Source organism: Mizuhopecten yessoensis, unplaced genomic scaffold (assembly GCF_002113885.1).
Source record: "Mizuhopecten yessoensis strain PY_sf001 unplaced genomic scaffold, ASM211388v2 scaffold5193, whole genome shotgun sequence".
NCBI classification, from domain to species: domain Eukaryota; kingdom Metazoa; phylum Mollusca; class Bivalvia; order Pectinida; family Pectinidae; genus Mizuhopecten; species Mizuhopecten yessoensis.
This window is the reverse complement of record NW_018405926.1, coordinates 19538-42204: the sequence shown is the minus strand read 5'-3', so window position 1 is coordinate 42204 and position 22667 is coordinate 19538. Positions and strand designations below refer to the sequence as shown.

The window sequence follows — 22667 nt, the reverse complement described above, 5'->3', positions numbered from 1 at the left end:
GCCGAACAGACTTCTTTCAAGCGATCTGATTGGCTACTACAATTGTAATCATTTGGTTTTGTGATTTATGTTTTCATTGGTTTCCACCCGAGGATTTTATTTTTTTTACAATAGAAATGCTTCAATTTGGTATTTCTCACCGCCGTGAAAACTAAAACTTTTATTTTATGAACTTTAACTTATATTTCATTTACATATGAACAAACGTAATTAATAGATATTTGAATGGTCTGTACGTTTTTTTCAATTGAAGTTTTGTATTCTTAGATCGCAAATCCACTATAAAATAGAAATACAAATTTGAATAAAAATCATATCCGAAATTGAAAATATATTTTGATACATAATGTAATTGTAACTAAATATTATTGAACCCAGTATAGGTTTAAACTTTTAAGCTACAGCTTTACAAGTTTTTGTTTCCGTTGATTTATGAAAAGTTACAATACTAATGACTTGGGGGTCCTATGTCGAATAATTCTTATACTTTTCTAATATCGTCAGCCATCAAATCTACAAAGAAGGTACCAGAAACACAAATAACGAAGGAAGACGGTTTATGACTTGCGCCCTAACCGGGCCTCGGAGTCACGACCAGCTGTACTAAATCACCTAGCGGAGAAATAACATCGGCTATGATTTCCACTCCACTGCCATCACATCACATTAACTCATTCACCCCTGAAGACACATTTGAACTCTTGCTGTTCAAAAGTTGGAATAGTTTATTAGGAAATGTTAGGGGTGAATGAGTTAAAATGCTGGTTTATTGTTGCTATTGTACAATTTTACCTTTGACATAATCTGGTTTGGTTTGTGCTGTACGTCCAACTAACTGATATGGTTATTTAAGGACGAGCTACCGACCGCACACTTTAGCCTCAAGCCCAGCGGTGAAGGGACAGTAGTCATAGATGGTCAGAGGCTTCAGAAGCGACCCAGTGGCGGAGGCCTTGTAATCATAGACAGACATATAACTTAACTACCGTGGTCCTATCTTCGACATAATCAGGTATAACTTGTCAGTGACATAATAGAAGTATGGTATTTTATGATATGATATTGCGACAAAGGTACACTCCTATGTTTCCCTAGGTATGGTACTGTATATATAAGGAGTAATGTGATTTACGTGGAAAGATTCTACAAATTAACGATTTTAGTGTTTACGTCTTTTGGTCTAAATTTGAACCAGGTCAGCTGCTCATCTTTGTATAACAATTTCCGTCCTGGTCTTGGTACAGAACCCAAATCCTTCATCACCCGGGTGAACGCCCAACACTAAAAGCTACAGGTGAGGTGGTGTCAAGCAAGGCGCTAGTATAAAAGATAGTTAGAAGCAGAGAGAAATATAAAGATCCAAAATATTGGGTGCAGTAGATTTATTTTGGTCGCTGTTGTGTCCACAAATAAAGGACACAAAAGCAAATCCTCAATTCTACTGCTCTGGAAATCATTATTTGTTTAATTGAATCTGATAACGATGCTCGTTCACAATGATAATTAAACATGTGGATTGAATTCATTGCCAAACCATCCTTGATCGAGCAGTAATTTCCATTGCACATTCATGAAATCGATCAAATGTCGATTTGTAGTTAACGAGACTCGTAACTATCAAATTACTTATGACGGACATAGCGCATAGGAAATCCCGCTGTCTTCGGATTCTATAGCCCCCGTTAAGATGGCTACAGCAAGACTGCAAACGGTTGATGCTTATTTATTCTCTCAATCATAACAGAACGACGACAGAACCATGTTGAATTTACAATACGCAGAGAGTATGTACTGCAACGCTTAGAAGAATCAGTTAGTATACATACAATATATTTAGATAAGTAGACTCTGTTTTAACGAAAAGCACATTACGCTGTACACTTTCTGTTGATACAAGAAGGTCTATTAAACAATCGCTATATTTGTTCTACTTCGGGATGCTAGCCAATTAATGACGCTCCTATAATGTTTTACGTATATCATAGTTTTTCTCTCTATTGATGTTAAAAGTAAATTAGCGTAGATATTATCACGTCATTACGTCTTAATAATAAACTGTTTTTAACTCTCAAGGAATCGCAAAATACCAATCTACCAATCTGAGTGAAGGTTAAATATCTATTTTAGAAATGACTCATTGCTTTATGTTTTTCAAATTTATATATTTAACCAAACGTGCCATCGGCATTTCAAACTTCAGAAAATTTTGTTAATTTTATACATAATAAAATCAAAGAATATATACTACATTATCAAATAGAAGGATATGACACTCCTCTTAGGTTATGTGTAATTATATATAAATAATGATATTAACCGAAATTGTAATGAAAGCCATTAAGCGAAATTAATGACATTTATGACGTTAGTTACATGATACAATAAAAACTCGATATAATGCCCCTCGTTTGATTTGCCACCTCGTTTACCAACAGCATATTCCAATGTCCTCTTTTTTCTCGTTTTGTTAAGAATTCCTTTACACGTTTCTCTCAATTTATTACCAAACCCCTTTGTAACGCCAAACATTCTCTGGACAAAGGGTGGCAGTATAACGAGGTTTTATTCATTTCATTCAAAGCATTTGTTCTGTACAAGCATATTCTATAACCAATAAACATTACTCATCCTAATATTTTAGTTCCCCCGAAAACTTAAACTTTACAACAAGGGTAGACAAAACGACATTCTGGTTTACATTCATTGGTTTAGTTAATGAATGACAACTGATACGTTTCAGGAAAGTTGTAAGACTTCAAATTTCAATTCTTATTTTTATATTCATAATCCAATATGCTTGTTTTACTAAGGAAATGAACACAATATAATTAAACTAAAAATATCACAAATCAAAACAAACGTGACATTTTTATAATTGTTTGAATAAGTTTTTATTGATAATTTGATAACACATCAAGTTTATGATAAAGTGTGTCATCTGATACTTATCTATTGAGCGTCATAAATCTGTCAGCTTTTGTATCCAAAACAACAGGCAAAGCAAGATAATTTGTTCACTTCCCTCCTAAAGTGTTTATCGAATGTGAAGTAAATAAACGGATTCATCACATTGTTTAACAAATGAAGCCTTAAGCAAAACATAATTGCTAAAGAATACACTCCATCGTTATTAAAATTGACCCAAAAATCATTCGATTCAATATTTTTGGAAAGATTTACAGCAAAAGTCGGTACAAGACACAGTATATACGCTAAAGCCAGAGTCATAAACATGTACGTCACACGATATCGCGCCGCCTGGCTCTTTGAAGATGGTTCTCTTTCTAAATTAGAGTATAAACTGTCATGTTTGGCTATTTCGTCAGTGAGCCTGCACATTTCAGTTTTAGGTGCGTCCAGTGTGGGGCCACCTGTAATAACTAAATCATTTCTGGTCATACCTTTAGATTCCCCGTTAGTGGTGACATCTAAATGTTCCTGCCATGGTGCTACGTCAGCAGACTTCCGGCTTGGACTTGCCGGAACTTTTGAACTCACGTGACGTTTTAAACGATTTTCCTGTCTATATAACTTTGTTCCGACTGAGCTGTAAAATACAATTATTCCAATGACTATCACAAGACTCAACAATCCATTAATTCCCTGGTAAATATAAATTAATGCTTTGAAGGTAAGGTCAGTTCCGTATCGACTTCCGCATCTATTTCCGGTCACATTCATCTTTTGGTTATACACAGGTACTCTTGCGAAGAAAGCCCATGAGGGTAGAGATAAAACCGTAGCTACAGACCCGGTGATAAATAACGTCTTGCGTCTAAACGCCAAGGTCATGTTCTTACCAAGGCGACAAATTTTCATATAACGTTGATACGCTATCACAAGATTCAACAGACCGGACCATATCAAAACAACACACGCAAAAAACCACAAACATTCACACAAACCCGGAACCGGAAACATGACTGGATATATGTTAGTCAACAAACTGACGCCACATCCGGCTAAGCTGGCAATGGCGTCTGTCACTGCCAGGACTGGAATGAAGTAACGTACATCTTTTTTGTTTTCCATTTTGAAAATGTAGACATACAGGACAATAAGATTCCCGAGAACGCCTATAACGAGATATAGAGCGAGTATGACATCGTTAGGAAGTAAAGCTAACGATATATTGGAATTCCATTCATATAGACGATCCCGCGTCGTTTCAATGCTGGTATTCATTTCCATTGTGTTATACGGAGAATGATTCTGTCCTTTCACAACGGACATGTATATAATCCAAACTGCTTCCAAATAATGTTGAAATCGTGTCAATTTATATAAATACTCAAAAGTTCCCTTACTGTTTAGGCGTCATTGTTGTGAAAAATAAAATCTCCTTGCTACCTACATCATACGTTAATTTTCATTTTAAGGACGTGTAACATTTTCTTTCATAAAATCAAAACAATCAAAACACTGTCAACATGAAATGAAACAACTAACACGTTCGCTGTCATAAACAAACGATATGAGCCTCTCCTGTTAAGAAGGTCTTGCAACTGTGAAGTGTTTCCAGAGTATGAAAGAGAATACAATACCTCCTGCAATGTTCAAAGTTTTTTCACAGTTACTTCACATTTACTGAACCGAGCACGGAATCATCCACAAACACTTTTTTGGAAAGCAAAGCCGTTTCCATTTCTTTGATCTGACGTTTCAATTTACGAGCATGTCGGAATGTTAACAGTCATGGCATTTGTTTCCACTGTATTGAAACAACGTTTTATAGATTGTGTGTTCTCTCTCGTGAAATAGGACAGTCTTTATGTTCTGATCTCCTCCGAGTAATTTATAAAGTGTCGGATATCGTATAGTTGTATGTTGTATGGTAGACAGAGCACCGCGATGTTCTGTAATCCCCCAATCCAAAATGTTGCGTTGAGGTAGTTTTTTGAACAAAAAAAAATCAAAGTACGAAGAACGATGACATTACATATATTCCGCTGATTTGAAGAGAGGACATTTAACAAGCTTTTTGTTCAATAGACTATCACTTGTTTTTATACTAAAAAAACTGTTCTGTTACCTAGCACAAACACCGCCATCATAACGCAAAACGATTTTGATGTGAAATACATTTGCTATTTTTAGTCGAAGATTGTGTATGTAAACTTTTCTCTGGTATTTCAGAAATATTTTGCGAGTTTCTGATAAACGTGCACAAACATCCTTCCTGCTTCAGAATCACTCTGGTATATCCCGTACAATTGATAAGACTAAATATACACGTTCGCAGGCTCTGGCTGGTCCCGGAACGTTCTAACGATAAACGACCAAGCATTTTCCTCACGATTACTTCTTAAAAAGCATAGACCTTTAAATTCTCATAATCCTTTCCTGTGAAGTTTTCGTGTTATGCGTAGCCCCCGAGATTGTCTTGAAACATGTTGGTATCATTGTAGACGAGCCTGCACTGAGTTCGCGTCATCCTCGCTGGCCAGCCACTGAATCAGCAGCGCGTTGCTGGCTGTATATATATATACCTCACCACTCTGTGTGCTATATTGAACTCAGGCAGGTTAGAATAGGCCCAACCCTTTCCAACCTTCTGAATCAATATTTACATCTTATTGTTATTAGCCATTGTGTAAAAAAAACCTAACATGAAAGGTGAATACAATCTTTTACACATATATAATTCATAGGGAAGGTCTATGTTTTCCTATGCAATACTAACGAGGAAATGGATTCTATTGTTTAACGCATAACACGTCATTAGTTCTGTATACATATACAATAAGGCATTCCTTTCTTTTCTTATGATGTATAGATGAACTGCACAGGTTTGACCTGTGATGATAAGCCATGTAGTTGCACTGTACGCAACCCTAAGACGAAAGTATTCAGATAGGCTCCTTGTTACATAAATGTTCCAACTAGTTACATCATTCTCAAAATGTTTGGCAGGCCATGATTTCAGCAACGAAATACATGTACATTTGAATGACACTTCCGATTTAGACCGCACTGAATGGCAGGCTTTAGTACAGTAATACAAGTTCCTATTAGGGATCACATTACTGTACCTACCGACTGAGGGAGATTAGTAAAATCGTTGGGCAGTGCTTTTTTTGGCCATGCACTTCAATACCCCTTCCAACAATTCCTGACATTTTAAGCGGTACCAACGTATTTTGATGTTCATTAATTGGTGAGGCAATATGACCGTGATTTTTCCATATCTAAGTCTGTTTAATATCTAATCAAGCAGTTTATGATTTTTCTCGTGTGTTTCTTGTCCGTCTTACAGCTGGCATCTTACACATGGTTAAGATAATGTACTGACTAAGTCCATGTATATTACATAATCTAAAATCCATCCAACATGCCTTCTTTTATATAGATCAACTATTCTTAAAATGAGCGTGGATATATTTCCTTGGCGATCAAGGTTTCTAATCAAACAGACACGAAGTTAACTAATGGGATTTTTGTTTAATTTCTTGAAACCATCTCAGTATGATAGTTTATTACCTGTTATTTACAATTTATAGTAACCACAGCAGATCATGGGGTGGAGTACCCATTAGGGATTTCTTATTTGAATAAGACGTATTAGTAAACTCCCTGACTCATTTTAGGCATCAGTACTACGGTTACCACGCCTGCAGGTCGGGTAATCGAGAAAAGAATGCACCTGCTGCTACCCACTGCATGTGTATCGTAAGGGGCGACTTATGTGCTAACCCCCTGCATAATTGGGAATTTGCTCTTGTGCCCTCTACTAGGGGACACAAAATTGACCAAAATAAAACCGCTGTCCCATCGCAATATTTAGGATCTTTACGTTTTTCTCTACTTCTACATTCTTGCTTGGCAATACCAAACTTTTTGTCTTAATGTTAAGCGTTCGCGGGACATACCAAAGTCCTTAAAATGGTAGTTGATATTCTCTGCTTAACGTTCAGCATTATGGATAATGACTACATCTAGTTCACCTGTTGTCAGTACAATGTGACCGGGCGGAACACTGTGCTGGGTGCCTTCGTCATTGTATATTGTATATTCAGTGAGATAGCACTATAAAGTCGGTATATGAATACAATCTTTAATGATTAAGATGTCTGAAGTAGTCTCTGTCAAGTGCAGTCTGTCTTAATGTGACCTATCAGGATGACTAATTAACGCAGTACTTAGGTGGTTATAGCGTACAATGTATATTGATTGGACTACTTTCTCATGGTTAATTACTCAAGAGGGAGATGAACAAGATAGGGTTACAGCGCTAGTAAATCATGACCCTCAGCGTCTGCAGTGACACCAACATCGCCGGCGAAGAAATAGAAATGTTGTTTTAGATATCTTAGACAGGCACTTGTTTGAGTTGTATCTTTGATCAATCAGCAGTATTTTATGAAGAACAGGTTTCCTTCCGCCACAAACTCGCGATATATTCGGTATATATCACTCACGCTGGTATATAGTACAGTAGTCATAGGGAGATTGGCACAGAGTTTTTAGACTCCCCGCTAGGAAGTTATTTTGGGCGATTCACGCACTTAACTCAAATGATCAACTATTATTAAAGCAGGCTGTTTGGTAACGACAGAATGACTCGGGTTACACAGACTAAACACCGAACGTTAGGTGAATATAAGTTCACACCCTCAAATCATCAAAGACTTCCTCTGTTTGTGATAACAAAGAAGTTATTCAGGTAAACAGCACCGGAAGTTGGAACTACTCGTAACGACTTTAAGACCCGACAGCATGATGTGATGATATGTTGTGGTATTATAAAGCCGTATCGTTTCCCAAAAACAGGTGCCAGAGACTTTTTGTAGATTTTGGCGCATGAAATTTTAGAAGTGTGTGGACGTTTCGTTCTGGGTCTCTGGTTTGCACAGGCAGTGGCGTAGCAAATCATTTTTCGGAGTATATGGCACGCAACACCGGAAAGGGTGGGGGGGGCTTGTTATCCCGATTTGTTATATGAATATTAAATTGTGTCCTTCACTTTAGAGGTTTTTTATTTACATGAATCTTCGAGATTTGTCAACGTGTTTGTAGACAAAAAGAATATAATTCAAGGGGATATTTTTTAATATCTTCCTTTTTATTATATTATTGATATGGACGTTCCATATAAATTACAGAAATCTTCCGAAAGATTTTACTACCCGGCATTTCATCTCCTAACTGTCACACAAAGCCCTAATCATATGCGCGGAATTTAGATTAACATAACAGCACTATATACCAGTGTAGCTGGAATTCATCTACGTCATCGCTCACACTCTTCTTAACAATTCGGTACTTAGTATAACGTAGTAATAAAACCCATGTACTGACGCAATCCGAGACAAAAATTAAAATGAAAACTTTGAAACATTGTGACATAATGAAAATATATACTTTTTGATTTCAATTCAAATTGGTTATATGCCATATGTAAAGAAAAAAAATCAAAACAAAAGGGACATCTTGTAAGCCGTATACTTGAGGTTAAGGAATTAATATCAGGATTGGATAGGTCAAAGTTCAACGATGACTGGTTTGAAATTACTTTCAAGCATTTTTGCCATGATGACGTTTTAAGAAACAAAGAAATTCATAATTAAATAAGCAAATGTGTTATGTGCCCAAAAGGTTATTCTAAAAGACGCATATGTTTGTTTAAAACACAGATTTAGTGTTATTCATGTATGCTGACAAGGCTTATAGAAACTAATCCATTAATCTTTCCAGGATGGTAAATGTGACTGAGATTAAAAAGAGCAAATATAGCCATTTTAATGTTGCACCCACTCAAAGCAGCATTAGAAGCTCTAACATATACAAAATACCACCGTAGTGCGTTCTGCCTTCGTTTCTCCTAGTCCCTTATCTTTCACAAAATTCCCCTTAATCATACCATCCCTGATCCAGGAACCTCACGCTGTGGTTCTCTTCTTTTCCTCACAAAAATCAAAACGACTTTATGCGGCTGAATAACGAAACGAACGACATTTTAATTCAGCCAAGTCTGTTTCTATCGGCGAAATATCGAAGCAAAGACATTTTGTAATAGCTAATTGGCGTTTATTCGTAGCGAAATAACACGAGCACAAAAGGCCAAGATTTGTAACGATACTGAAAACAGTTGTAGGTCGATATTTGTATTTGAGCGACGAAATAGCGAAACAAACGACAGTGAATAATTACAATTCTCGAAAAAACAGAGTAACGAAAGGGCACATAACTGCCAACAGTTTTTCGTGATATTCTCTTCAGTTTTCTTTGCGATCAAACTAATTCACGAGCAATTGAAGCATATAGCAAATACTGATATTCACGTTTATTTGCAAAGAAATACATTGGCAATTTAAAATTATTTGAGAATATAAAATCGCATAGAAAATCACTTAGAATTTTAAATAATATCCCCCAATTGGGAAATCGCACTTTTGTTAATAAAATCCACAGGCTTATTTCGCGAGATATTTACTAGTAACACGCCAAAATAAAAGATGAAAACATTGCAGTTATTATCTCCGTTATTTGGTTTGGGGGAATGAATCATATTCGTGAATTCGGGGAAAAACGTAAAAATCTACATTTGAAAGTAATAAGATCCTCCAAATGCTCTTAGCTGATAAGGCAAATGCGGAATTAATGCATACATAATGCCGGTGGAGATAGCAGCCTTGTCGTAATATAAGTATATTAACCTGTTGATAGACGTTTGACACTAATTGAGTTTTATATCAATCACGTAATGACATGTTATCATACCATGTTCTTCTTCCCTGCCAAAAATGCTTTCGTGTTTCTTCTGTACATAGACAAACCACTGTTAATGCCAAGTCGTTAGCGTTCTTCATTTTGGTAGTAATTCATTTTATGACTGGTTTTTCGTTGTGGAATTCTTGCCCTAACTTTGTATACGACACAGCCCAGACTAGACACACAATCATCATTCCCCTCCTACACAGATTCACCTTTGTCGAACTTTTCCACCAACGTTAAATGTCACATTTAGAAACGTGACATTTCGAAACCAGATACATTTTATACATATGCTTCTTTGGAAAACTTCCCTATGCTTAAGTTTTGTTTTATTTTGAACGATACGCACATAAAATGCTACAGGCAGTACTAGATGGCCTCTGATTGCTCCTAACAACGATTGTGTAACATGTTGTAATTGCGAGGATATTACACGTATTGAACAAATCACGTGTTTTATTTCAATGAAAGAATATAGACTTTCACGTCCACTTTAACTTTTTATTGCTAGTGTATTGTAATATTTGTAACATTTGATGTTCTAAAGCAACTAACGTATTAGATTAATACCATCTACACTTTAATTTATATTTAGGAAAAGCTTGTTCCAGTATGGTTCATGCATGGAATAAAAAAAAAATGTGGATATCTGTATGTCTCTAGCGAGTTACTATTTTATTTTTCGCGATTTTGAGGAAGTATATTTTCTGTGAAATCAATAGCAAAATAATTTATAATTGTCCTAACACATTAAAGCCAAGGACAATACACTTGTAGATCCTTGTTTTTCATTGAGTTAAGTGATAAAATTGCTGTCAACTCCACAACAAATGATAAACAAGAGCCTGTTAAAAGAACGACAGGGTCAATTGCCAATTTGTTATAGACGATCATCTTCTACTGCGTTTCATTCTACTGAAATTAGAGTTGGTGGTCTTGTTGCCTTATACACCTCTTGTATTAAAGTTCTTGTCGGAAAAGTAGATACAATGGGAAAAACTAAATTTAACAGTCACAAAGCGATGTACAAATAATAATGTCGGCTAGTCAAGTCACTTATCTGTCAAGGCAAGAATGAGTATCAATCAGATGAAATCGCTGAATGGGGTTCAGTCCATAACCAGCTTTTACAGAAAAGCATTCTTCCTATCATTCAAAATTTCTTGTCCAAAATCTTCGGTAAAATAAATATCCTCACCCTGTGACCGATCATTGATGCCGTTGACGCTACTGTTGGCATTGCTATCTTAGCTAGGAATGTAGACATCCAATTCTATGGTGTACCTTCCACAGAGCGCCGAGGATGAGAAGTACAACTACAAAATTTTAAAGTTCTAATTCTGGGTATACCTTAATCTTATTAAGTAATGCTTTGATACACTGCCTCATTGGATTACCTTGTTCATGGCGAATTCAGTTACTCTATTGTTCTGTATCAAGACAACAAAAAAGCTTTAATAGACAAACATTGAAGATTCCTAGAAAAGACTAGGATGAGCTAACTACTGAGCGTCTAGTATCATATTTACCGTTCTCGTGTAAGACATCTTAGAGAGGGGTAGGGGACGTAGCAAATTGTATATTCCCTTTGCACAGTGTGTATGACAACATTACTGCAGCCATGGATAACAAATGTAGAGTGATGCTTATGATACTGGACTTGACAGCTTCATTTTGTGTCATTTTCCCAGTAATAGTAGTTATCGATTTCTTGCCATAACACTATGATATCGAGTGACAATGTTCTAGGTGTAGATGTTCCAAAAGAGCCAATGCGGAACCAGACAGTTATCTCCTCTATTAAAATCCAAACCCGGGAGACATGTCATTTTTAAACCTCCGTCTATCACTGATGCACATTGAACAACTGATGGCACGGATATTCATGGTAGTTAGACCGTTTAAGACTACTAAGACTACCATTCCATATAAGAAGCCATGGAAGTTTGACAAGGATATGTTGGTACCGGCACAGACGTAAGGATAGTTTCGCTTAATCGAAAAAAAAACCGGTTTGTATTTCACCAAGGTATCAACAGACATGGCTCTCCAGTTTAAGCTGGATATCAACATTACTGGTGAAATCCAAGCTGTGCAAAGACCATTTTGATTTTCAGTGCAAATTGAGAAACGTAAATGTTATGCAAAATCATGTTACTACAAGGCTACAAATGTCAAATTTGTTCAACAGTTCGTACTTAAATATTTCTGTCAGTTGATGCACTTGAGAGATATAATATGTCTCTGACCTATTCTATGAAATGTCCTATACACTATAACTAGCCAACTGTAGAGATTCTAGAACAGTTCCAAACAAATGATGAAATTGTTCATTAAAAGTACAAGGCACCTAAAATGAAAAAACACAAAATGAACATGACCTGGCTACCATTTACTAGATGTCATGTTCTTTACTGTTGGGTACATATTTTACCGTCGGATATAGGAAAAAGTCGACAACCTTTTCCAGAGGCAACGTGAACTGTACAACCTCCTACCTAAGATGTTTCCTATATAATCAAAGTTTCTGTCTTCCAGGACGACAATGACTAAGACTTTCTATCGATGGGATGTAAAGATACTTCTATTAAATATTGATTTGATACCTTCGTTTCTAAACAATGGATGTTTATTTGAAAATAAGGGAATGAAACCAAAGAGAATATAATGGGACATTTCATACTTATAATATATAATGTTGCTGTCAGCAGAATCCTAAATGCATTCATCCATTCACTTTAAACTCCAAGTGAACCCTGTTGTTGATGACTTCAAACTTGGTGTGAATTTGATCTAGTAATTTAGTATTTAAGTATGTACTGATTATGTTTGTATTTATGTACAATTGTATGTGCATGATTGTATAATGTGTTCAAGCATTTAGTTATCACTCTCCTGATTACGTTTGTGTGAGTGTGTGTGTGTGTGTGTGGGGGGGGGGGGTATATATTTAAGACTTGTATACTTTTTATGCTATATGTTTTTGTATCATTGTTGCGCCTATGAGTCATATGGCTCTCGGCTTATAAAGAATCTGAATATGAATCTGATCAAACGTTTAACATATATGTCAATATGAAATTGGCTGTATATGTATGAGTAGGCTATAACTGACCAGTATAAGAGTATCATATAGAGACAACTATGGATTGTCAGCCATTGTTCTGATTGATCTGCAAATGTTTATGACAGGTGTAACGTTCGGGCGGTCACCCATCCAACTAATGACCACGCCCGACGTTGCTGAACTTGTGAGAGAGTCCCCGGGTTATACTGCATGACTGGAAAAGCTAGATTGCCAGTAAGGCAGTATTTCCCCCTCATATTCCTAATCTTATACATTGTTCCCTCCTCCGAGAAGAAGTCTCGTCTTGGCCTGCGGAATCCCATATATCCTCCCTGTGTACTGGGAACTGGACTAACATAATCACATAGTCACTTCGCTGCCACCTTATGTACATGTAACGTGCGGGCGGTCACCGATCCAACTACTGACCAAGCTCAAAGTTGCTGAACTAGTTGAGAGGGTCCACGGTTCATACCGCATCATTGAAAAAGCTAGCTTGCCAGTAAGGCAGTATTTTACCCCCATATTCCTTAACTGTAACACGGGTAGTAATTCAGGTTTGTGTTGCATAACTAGGTCGGGAGTTTTAGTAGCTAGTTTAATTTTAAAATGCATTGTAGTAATTTAATGTAAGCGTCGGCGAACATTTTGATCCGAACCTAATGCTATTAAGGAACACTGATGACTCATGTATGCTTAACTTTGCCGATTCGCAATTACCTTTAAAAATACAAGTGATGCACCGAACATGCATGTTGTGATTAATAACACTAATGATCTTTGCGTGGTATAATGCTTGCACTAAAAGATAGCAAATAGTTTAAGGAATCATGTGGAAAAACGATACGGTGTATTAAAACATATTAAAGAAAACAAAGTCAGGGCTATGCCAAAATAAATAGCAAAGAAAACAAGGATTACAACAATTATTAAGTCTGTTGAAATTATATGTTTCACTACTATCGGCAGGGAAAAAGCGCGCAGAGGCTCGTCATGGAGTTCTCGAAGAAATCCAAAGGATTGGGCAGGTGTTCAAAACTCATTTTCACGACTAACCCGGTAGTCACGATGAAAAGACAAGGGCACTATCCACTGCACACCCGACAACCTATACAATGTATATGTATGAAAGAATAATAAAACAGGATTATATCAATGTTTATGAATAAGAAATGGACAGGATAGATCAAATAAATATTTAAGAATTATTATTACATAATAATATATCAACACATATTTTCGAAAATAAGACATGAAATGAACTAAATTGCAAGCATGCCTTCCTCATTTCAAAATTCTCAAAAATGAAGACGCCAAATTAGCACAAAGCTTTTGGGTCATTACAACAAAGTTGATTACAAAATATTATATTTACAAGTTGAGTTTTGACTGAAAAGATGATTTGGCATTAAGTTAAAATATTTTACTCTAGATCTTTAAACATAGTATAAAGTTACACTGTAATGACAATAGCGGTTCATGGTATTTGCTTTAAGACAATATGTAGGTTCTTTGTATGTAATAGAAGTGTCCGTCACAGCAGACCGGAAATAGGATGTTGTCCACAATGGCGTCAATTGTTTTAGTTCTGCTTCGGAATACTATATGACTTCCAGAATTAAAACGCCTATCATTTACTTCTAGCAATGTATAACTGTCCCTGCAAAGCGAACGTACCAGAACAAAAATAACCTATATTAATCCAAAAGTCACGAATAATCGAGATTCTCGCAAACAATATGAATAGCAAGGATCATCCGACAATGCCAAGTCATGTAATCTTGCACAAGCAAAAATTATCTGCGCATGAGCGGAAGGACTTGTTCCATACCAAGGGAGCACTTGTTGACGATATTATCAATGTCATCAATGATTACAAGATCTCAGAGCCAAACCGATCCTTTGGAAAGTGTCTCAGAACTACATTATTCATTTTAGGGGTTAGACAACCGATGTTATGTTCTTTACATTCATACTCAGATGATCGGGCAAGTAAACACGTGCGTTTATGCACGTAGATAGCTGATGATGGAAGAACAAACTTTCGTTCCGTTAAGGGACACACAATACTATATTGAAAGTCTCTGAAGCGATTACTGTTCGTTATCAAGAACAACTGTCTGCCGGCTATCAACACTCGGGGGTGTGTCGGTTCGTCTACACAGATATCCTTTTTACGATACCACTCCGCAGATAGTCACGTGACGAATGATCCCCGACACATATTCACGTCATGTGATGACTTTCTGTCCAAATTACGCTCAAACATTGTGCCAAACTGACACTTCCTTTTTATGTCTTTCCTGTATAATTGACATTGCCGAGGCGTCCTCCACATTACGATGTAATTTTTATGAGATATTCCGCTCTAAACTGATGTAAACTGTTTATCTTGTCCTCACGTCATTTTATTTTATCTTCGAACAGCCTCGAATATAGTTTCCACATGTACACGTTAAAATAGAACCTCATTGACGCAGTATCGGAAACGCTTTAAAATATTATACCAGTTTAAATTTCTTTATAATTTACCATAATATCGACATTGGTTTCTTAACATTCAAAGTACATTCTTAAAAGCTCATAACTGTTATAATTTCCATGTGGAGAGGAGGGGTGTTTTTAGTTCCTATCTCACAAAAACACGAGGTGATCTGTTTCTTAGAAAATGTTCTTTAATTCATTATGAGCAGTATCGGTATCTTTGGGAACTTGACACCAGCATCAAACATTACACTAGGTCAGTCTCTGCTATTTGCAGACGATAAATTGAAAAGCCTATTGATCCATAACGTATAAGGAGACTACACTCACACAAAATATCTTCCGTTATTTATTTAGATTTAATCTCAACCTTTTTATGTTCTCTTAGTCCTGACCAAATATCAAGGACAATTTCTCATGAATAATATTTCAGGGGGAAGCAAAATCTTAAAATTTAAATTGAAGGGGTTTATTGAAAGACCTAAATGTATCACTAACGAGCAGTGAACGAAAACTTAAATACTGTAAATATGACTTACTTCGATACCACTTTACTGCAGGTGATAAATAGCTATATTTTAATGCGACAAATAATTAATCAATCAATATGTTTATTTCTTCTTTTCAAACACATAATATTGCAGTATAATCTGTCTCAACCGTCCCCTGTCCAATCCGGGTCCCTGTATTAACCGGACCCTGTCCATTCCGAAAACCGGCGTTGTTTCACAAAAGTTGGCATAGTGATTCATGTACATTCCGGTCCTGAAATTTCTCTCAGCCGATTACAATCTAAAGCAAACACATTCTAAACAAGTTAGCACTATCTAATGCTAGGTCGCTCTTCATTTGTATCATAAACTTTATATTTTGTTAATAATTAAACGTTCCAATATTGATTCATATCTCTGTTGTTAATGTTTACACACTTGTATACAGATCGTTTGCAAAACACTATAATTTCAGCTATGAAGGACTGCAATGTAATATTGATTTTACATTCTGTACTTACATCACTTTTTTTTTTTTTTTCATTTCTTCAACTAATCAATCCTGTCTGAATTTAATTTTTCCCCTTTTTCGTGCCAATTCGATTTATTCACGTGCTTTGATGGTTTGGCATGCATAGTTCTTTTAAATCCGGCGAAAACATCTCACAAATATAACCTCTGGGCGGAACATCGGCGTTGATAATGACATCGAGGTCTATTTCAAGCATCAATATCCTTCTAGGTTGCTCCTTTGAGAGATGTGCTGTCATTTTCAATGTAGTTCTCCCACTTATAGTCTGTTTATCCCACGCTCCAGACATTTTTATCGCCAAATCCAGAAAGTTTGGAGTGGGTGGTTATCTAAATATGTTGTAGTTGCCCCTGAACGATTAAAATATAAACTAATTATCCGAGAACTGTAATAACCGACGACAGATTTCGTTGTCAGCAGAATTATAACAATGTTTATAGAGACACAACTACCCATTCTTATGCAATACATACGAGGAGATATACCTTTCGTGGTTTAAATAAAGATATTCTGGCTTGGCCTGATACTGTGTTTATGCAATTCAGTGTTTCTATTATAGTTGTTCAATTTCCCTGATTGGGGGGATTTATTCAGTTTTGTACACGTATTTATGGTACCTGCCATTTCTCAATATTTGCAGTTGGTGTGGCAAAGGCCCTTCCATATTACTACTAAAGTACTGCCAATAGCAGCTTTATGTTATAAGACAATATGCAGCGCACCATTCAGTCTGTCAGTGACACACATTGACGGTATACCAGTAGGTCTGCCACATCTATGCAGTTTATTGCTTAAATGTCGCCTGTTTAGATTAACATTAAAGAGAGAGGACGACATTTAAAACACATTTTCGTCGGTCAATTTAAATTGTTAAAACAATGCCTATGTAATTCGAGATTTGCAAGCATCAACAAGTTATTTATTTTGAGATTACATTACATAGTCTCTGCAATTTGTTTTTCAATTTAACCGCGATAAAGAGCGTTCATTTGATTGTTAAGGTAATCTATATGCTTTCTTGGCTAACGAAAAAGGTCAAATAAAGGGCTGATTTAATCAAGGAAAATATGAATGTATGTTTCTCAATAGAAACAAAAGATAAATGTTATTCATAATGATATGTTATATTTGATATTTATTATCTGCTTGCATTAATGATATTTATTGACGTCACTAAGCTTTTTCAAATTCCATAACAGTAGGAGACAATTTTTTCCAGGCGGATATTATACTCCTTGTCGTGTAATGCATAATGCTGGGATAATTACGCGACGTAAATGGAAACACACCCATGTTTTGCCATACGATGAGAAAAAAAGAATGTTTTAATTTTTTTTGGATATTCAATTTAATTTGTCTATATGTTTATTAAAGTACGGCATTAATACACTACTTTTCCAACTCAGTGTATGTATTACATTGACTAAGGTAAGTGTGTGTGTTTGGAGATGTTTTGTCTGCAACTACCATGGCATATGGAAATGATGCATAGGAGACCCTACCGAGGAGAAAGTGTAGGGAACGGAGAAAATGTAATATCATAATATGTATATACATATCATAATTTAAATAAGTTTTGCAAATGGCAGCAAATCAATTTTGTTTTCTTCAAAGACCCCTTAGCAGAAGATACGAGAAAATCAAAAAACATCATTCTGCACATTCTGCAGGGGTAGTGTGGGCTAGGGGAGCACACTAGACGAGAGTGTTGATACAAGTTTAACATGTATAGCGAGAAAGGCCGGTTGTTTCTCATGTTTTGTGAGACGCAGAGCCTGCGGCTGCTAGGACACTAGGGTCAGTCGGTACAATACGTACCTGCATTATTTACAAACGCGTAAGACAGAACCAGTAAATAACCTAATCATTTTCACGATCAGTCAATTAGCCGACCTTGTCTGTATTGATTCGTGCATGTGATCATTGATCAACTATTGAGTCATGTTATTATGACGAGGAGTGTAACAATAATAGCAATATGGCCGGTACATGTAGGTGTAACACAAAATTAGATTATGATTTATTACCTGACGTGCACCAATACTAACAGATGCGTATTATTATATCAAAAAGAGTCTATCTAGTAAACATTTACCTGAGAGGTCAATTTTATTTTGGTTTAATAGTAAACAAATCTTCCATGTACGGTCCTACTTCTATAAATCTTATTTATTTTTAAAACAAAAAAAGTTTTCTTAAACTTATATTTATCACTCTTATTGACCCAGGTGTTAGAGAGCGCGTGTTTTAATGCCAAGTATTCAAATAAAAACCACGTTGTCAAACAGGTGACTAGACAAGTAGATACATTTTGTAGTGATGCGCATACACAGACATTAACAATTAGAGCGCCACAGATTTTAACAGATAGAAACTATTGTTTGGTAAGAGGCTCGTCAAAGTCACTACACACATAATGCCATGCTAACCAAGGACACCAGATTAGTATAAATGATATAGAAAGTAGGTTACAATACAGTATAGGTTAAAATCTTCCAGATTTTTTAATATAATCACGGACACGAGAGAGAATACATTCAATGATAAGGTTATGTAAGATGATACCTACCTGTTTGTTTCACCTGATTTGCACAAGTGTTGACTATATATCTAATGCAGAATACCACATGCTGGTGAACTGACCCCGCTCCGTCTGACCGCATTGTATTTGGGATATCGATAAAGAAGGCCAAAGGAACAATCTATTTCAGCTTATTCCCTTATAACTAGTTGCAGTTTTATGTTCCTCATAAAAACGAATCATAAATGTTGCGATGAATCGTTTATATACACTAATATATGGATAATACTGCTATATTATCTTTGTCGATATCCCTACTATTCTGTGGTCAGTTTCAATTAGTCAGACGGACCGGGTCAATTTCACCAACATGTGGTATTCTGCATTAGATATAGAGTAAACACTGTTGTTTTCAGTAAATTACCAGCCTAATGGACGAACCTCTGGACTTGCGGCGTTTTGATTATTTTGAAAATATTTATTCTGTTCGGCACTACGACAGATCTATATAGCTAGACCTAGGTGTGTTGTCTGGGCAGTGTATGGCGTTTATTAGTAGAGAAATAATTAGACGAAACAGCTGCCCAAGTCAGACCTTCTATTCCAAACAAGCGGCCGTACTCATCCATCTGATTTCCAATTTAGACTATTGATGAGGCTGTACAGTAACGGCCTAGCAGCAAATCTTTCGTATGAAGCAAATCGGTACAGAAAGTATCGTTACTCACTTATTGAATATGCATTGAGTCAAAATTATTGAATAAATCCCTTAAATTAAGATAATAATAATAAGGAACTTATTTGTTCATCTAAAGTTCGCGTCACCTACTTTTTTTGACCAAAAGGATTTTACTGATCCTAAATATTCATCACACATCACATGGAAAATTACCCCTAAATTATATAGCGTAAACAATACATCCACGCAATTATGCAGATGTAGATATTCTATAATGTCCCTTTATCCTCATTGGTTGGATTATAGTCACATTGAGATCGGTGATAATGATATTGACTCGCTCGTGTTTTTGTTTTTAGAAATATTGGGTCAATATTCATTTTATGACGTCATAACAATTGTGACGTTTCAATGTTATTTGCCTAATGCAGTACGTTACTCCTGACATGTCTAAGTTAATATCCCGTTTATAGGTTCATATAACCATATATTCATCTCAACGAAACCGATATTGACTTGGAGTTCGTGATTTTTGTTGAAGGATTGGATGTTTCTAAAAATAGAATTATGACGTGTCTCCAAACAATGCACCGTCCCACTTTTGAAGCTTTTTTGTTGTGTTTTTTTTTCAGGTTGCTTACATCACTGTTTTGTCAAATAATAAAACAATTGTAGCCTTTAACTTCGGTCAATACCTGGATATATCGACCCGAAAAATAATATATTAACCTCGGACTGCGTCCTCGGTTAATATACCTTTTCTCGGGACGATAAATCTAGGTTTCGACCTCAGCCAAAAGCTATAACTGAATACAAAACGTATCACGTATCGATTACAAACGATGTGCACAGTTGCCATTGTTTGAAGTTGTGTTTGTTCTTGCCGTAGCAGACCAATCAGTCTCTCTAACTATACGTTTTATTTAGATAACTGATTTGTTTGAAAAAGAAAAAAATTATGATGATATTATTTACACAAGAATAATCAGACACAAACTCAAGCTTATATGATGATATGATGAATATGAAATATCAACTGTTGTGCTATGTAAATGGTAAGGATAATATTGGAAGGAATTAATAGATAAATGAACAACAAACCTATTATATAACAAAACAATGACAGCTCTTTCCCGAATGGCCGTTCATTTGCAAATATGTGCAAGCATGTTTTTCAATGAAGAAACCATTTCATTCATAAACACAAAAAGTGCACTTTGCTAAGATTAAAACAAAATATCAAAGAAACAATACTTGATTTAGAATATGGAGGTAAAAGAATGAATATGCGGTTTTAGAAGTCACAAGGTAGGTATTGACGTATATGAATTGTTTCAGACTTTAACCGTAATATTTTATATAGCAAGCGCTCTTACAACGTGCGTTCTTTGTTTACACAGATGCGCATATTGTTTACACGTGTTGTCTTGAGAGGAAAAGCAAATAGACGATTTTAACTTTCAGGTACATTGCAGACTTAACTACGTCATCAGTGGATGCCTTCGGCGCAGATGAAACTTGAGGAAAAGGCGGAAACATGTCGTTACATTTTCATTATTGGCATTTTGTGGTGAGTAAGACTATCAATCATAGCCTTATACAAGTATTAGTGATATTTAATATGATAATCTCAAAGGCAAGGTAATGAATAAGTATTATGTCAGATACAGTATGTGGCAAAGACGGTAGACGAAGCCGAAAGGTTCAGTCTGTGTGCTCCCTATCTAGTTGAGTATACCTATTGATAGATGGCGATACATGTATACATTACAGCCCTCAGACGAACAGGTTCATTAGGTACGGTGGATGCAGCCTTGTACGCAAGTTGATAATGCTGGGAGGGATACATGGCGGGAATTCCAAGCGCGAATATATTAGATAGAAAATTAGATGTTTGCACCTCTATTCAACGTCATAGATTCACATGACGTGCGATTATTCATTGATAAGGTTTTATGAAAATTTCACAAAAAAAAATCAACACAATTAAGATGTTTGAAATAGTGCTGATATTCTATATGACATATACTTCACCGACATACATGTAGTTAGGGGGTGATAGGTACATAAACGTGCTAAAGTAGAAAAAGAGGCAGAATCAAAGAATTTGTGAAGCTTTGCTTTAATTTTCATTTGATCTTCACTTTTTATTCGTTGATATAGAAATTAAGGGTTCTTTGATAACGGTGAATTCTTGTGTATGAAACATTCAGAAAATGTGCTTTCTTTTTACTTTTCGTTTGTGACAAGAATTTATATAGTAAATTTAGAAGATGCAAATGTGATGTCTAACACATGGCTTTTATGATCGTCTTATACTCGACGGGAGGTATTTTAGAGGTGCACTTGTTGTTATAAGTACAGTTTTATATAAAGTTTGACAAAAGATGATTCTACAAGACCTTGGGTTTTTCTTTTTCCGTTAAAAGTTTTTCGGGAGGATGTATTTATCATAAATTCTGCTTTATATTGTATATAAGGGCATACAAAATGTAATAACTTGAAATGAATATACAATACAATAGCTATTTTAATATAACATTTTGACATTTTTGTTTTGATCGTTGCTACAATGCAAGACACTCCAAATCGGATTATCAGGTATGGATGTATTTTTATATAAAAAAAACTGTTTCACAGAAGATAAGTGATTATCATGATTTCAAGCACATAGGAATTATAAATAAAGTAGATATACATACAACACCAGATTATCAGATACACCCAATATAGCTAAGAGCATATACAACTGTATCACATTTTGACATTTGTTGCACTCAATAACCCTGTAAATGGAGTTATCTATCACTGTACAAGAATTATTAAAAATGTTTTAATAGTGATTAACACATCAGGTAAGAAACATTCTAATTTACTTAGTTTCACTCTTTTCAAGTTTCGTTTTTCGTGATTCGTAATGTATGGCAAGTTCTAAATTTTACTCACCCATTACACGATAATGAAAACCTTGTTTTAAATAAGCGCATCGTTAGCAGGAAATTTACCGTAAAGATAGACAGGGTGGGAGGAATTAGGCCTGAGGAGACGACCTCTAATGATGTAGGGAGTTAATTATCCATAGCTGTGAGGTGGTATATAAATAGATTTTTTTCATGTAATCGAATATCATTTACGAGATTTATATATCATGCAGCAAGTTTCGAGTAGACAGAAAAAGT

At 35.7% G+C, this 22667-nt stretch overlaps 1 protein-coding gene across 1 annotated transcript; it reads right to left on the bottom strand.

Moving 5' to 3' along the window:
- Window positions 1-2883: 2883 nt before the first annotated feature.
- On the bottom strand, window positions 2884-5441 carry LOC110450382. Its single transcript, XM_021497868.1, has one exon. The coding sequence runs from the start codon at window positions 4231-4233 to the stop codon at window positions 2971-2973; it is 1263 nt and encodes a 420-aa protein (XP_021353543.1). The 5' UTR covers window positions 4234-5441; the 3' UTR covers window positions 2884-2970.
- Between the last annotated feature and the right edge of the window lie 17226 nt (window positions 5442-22667).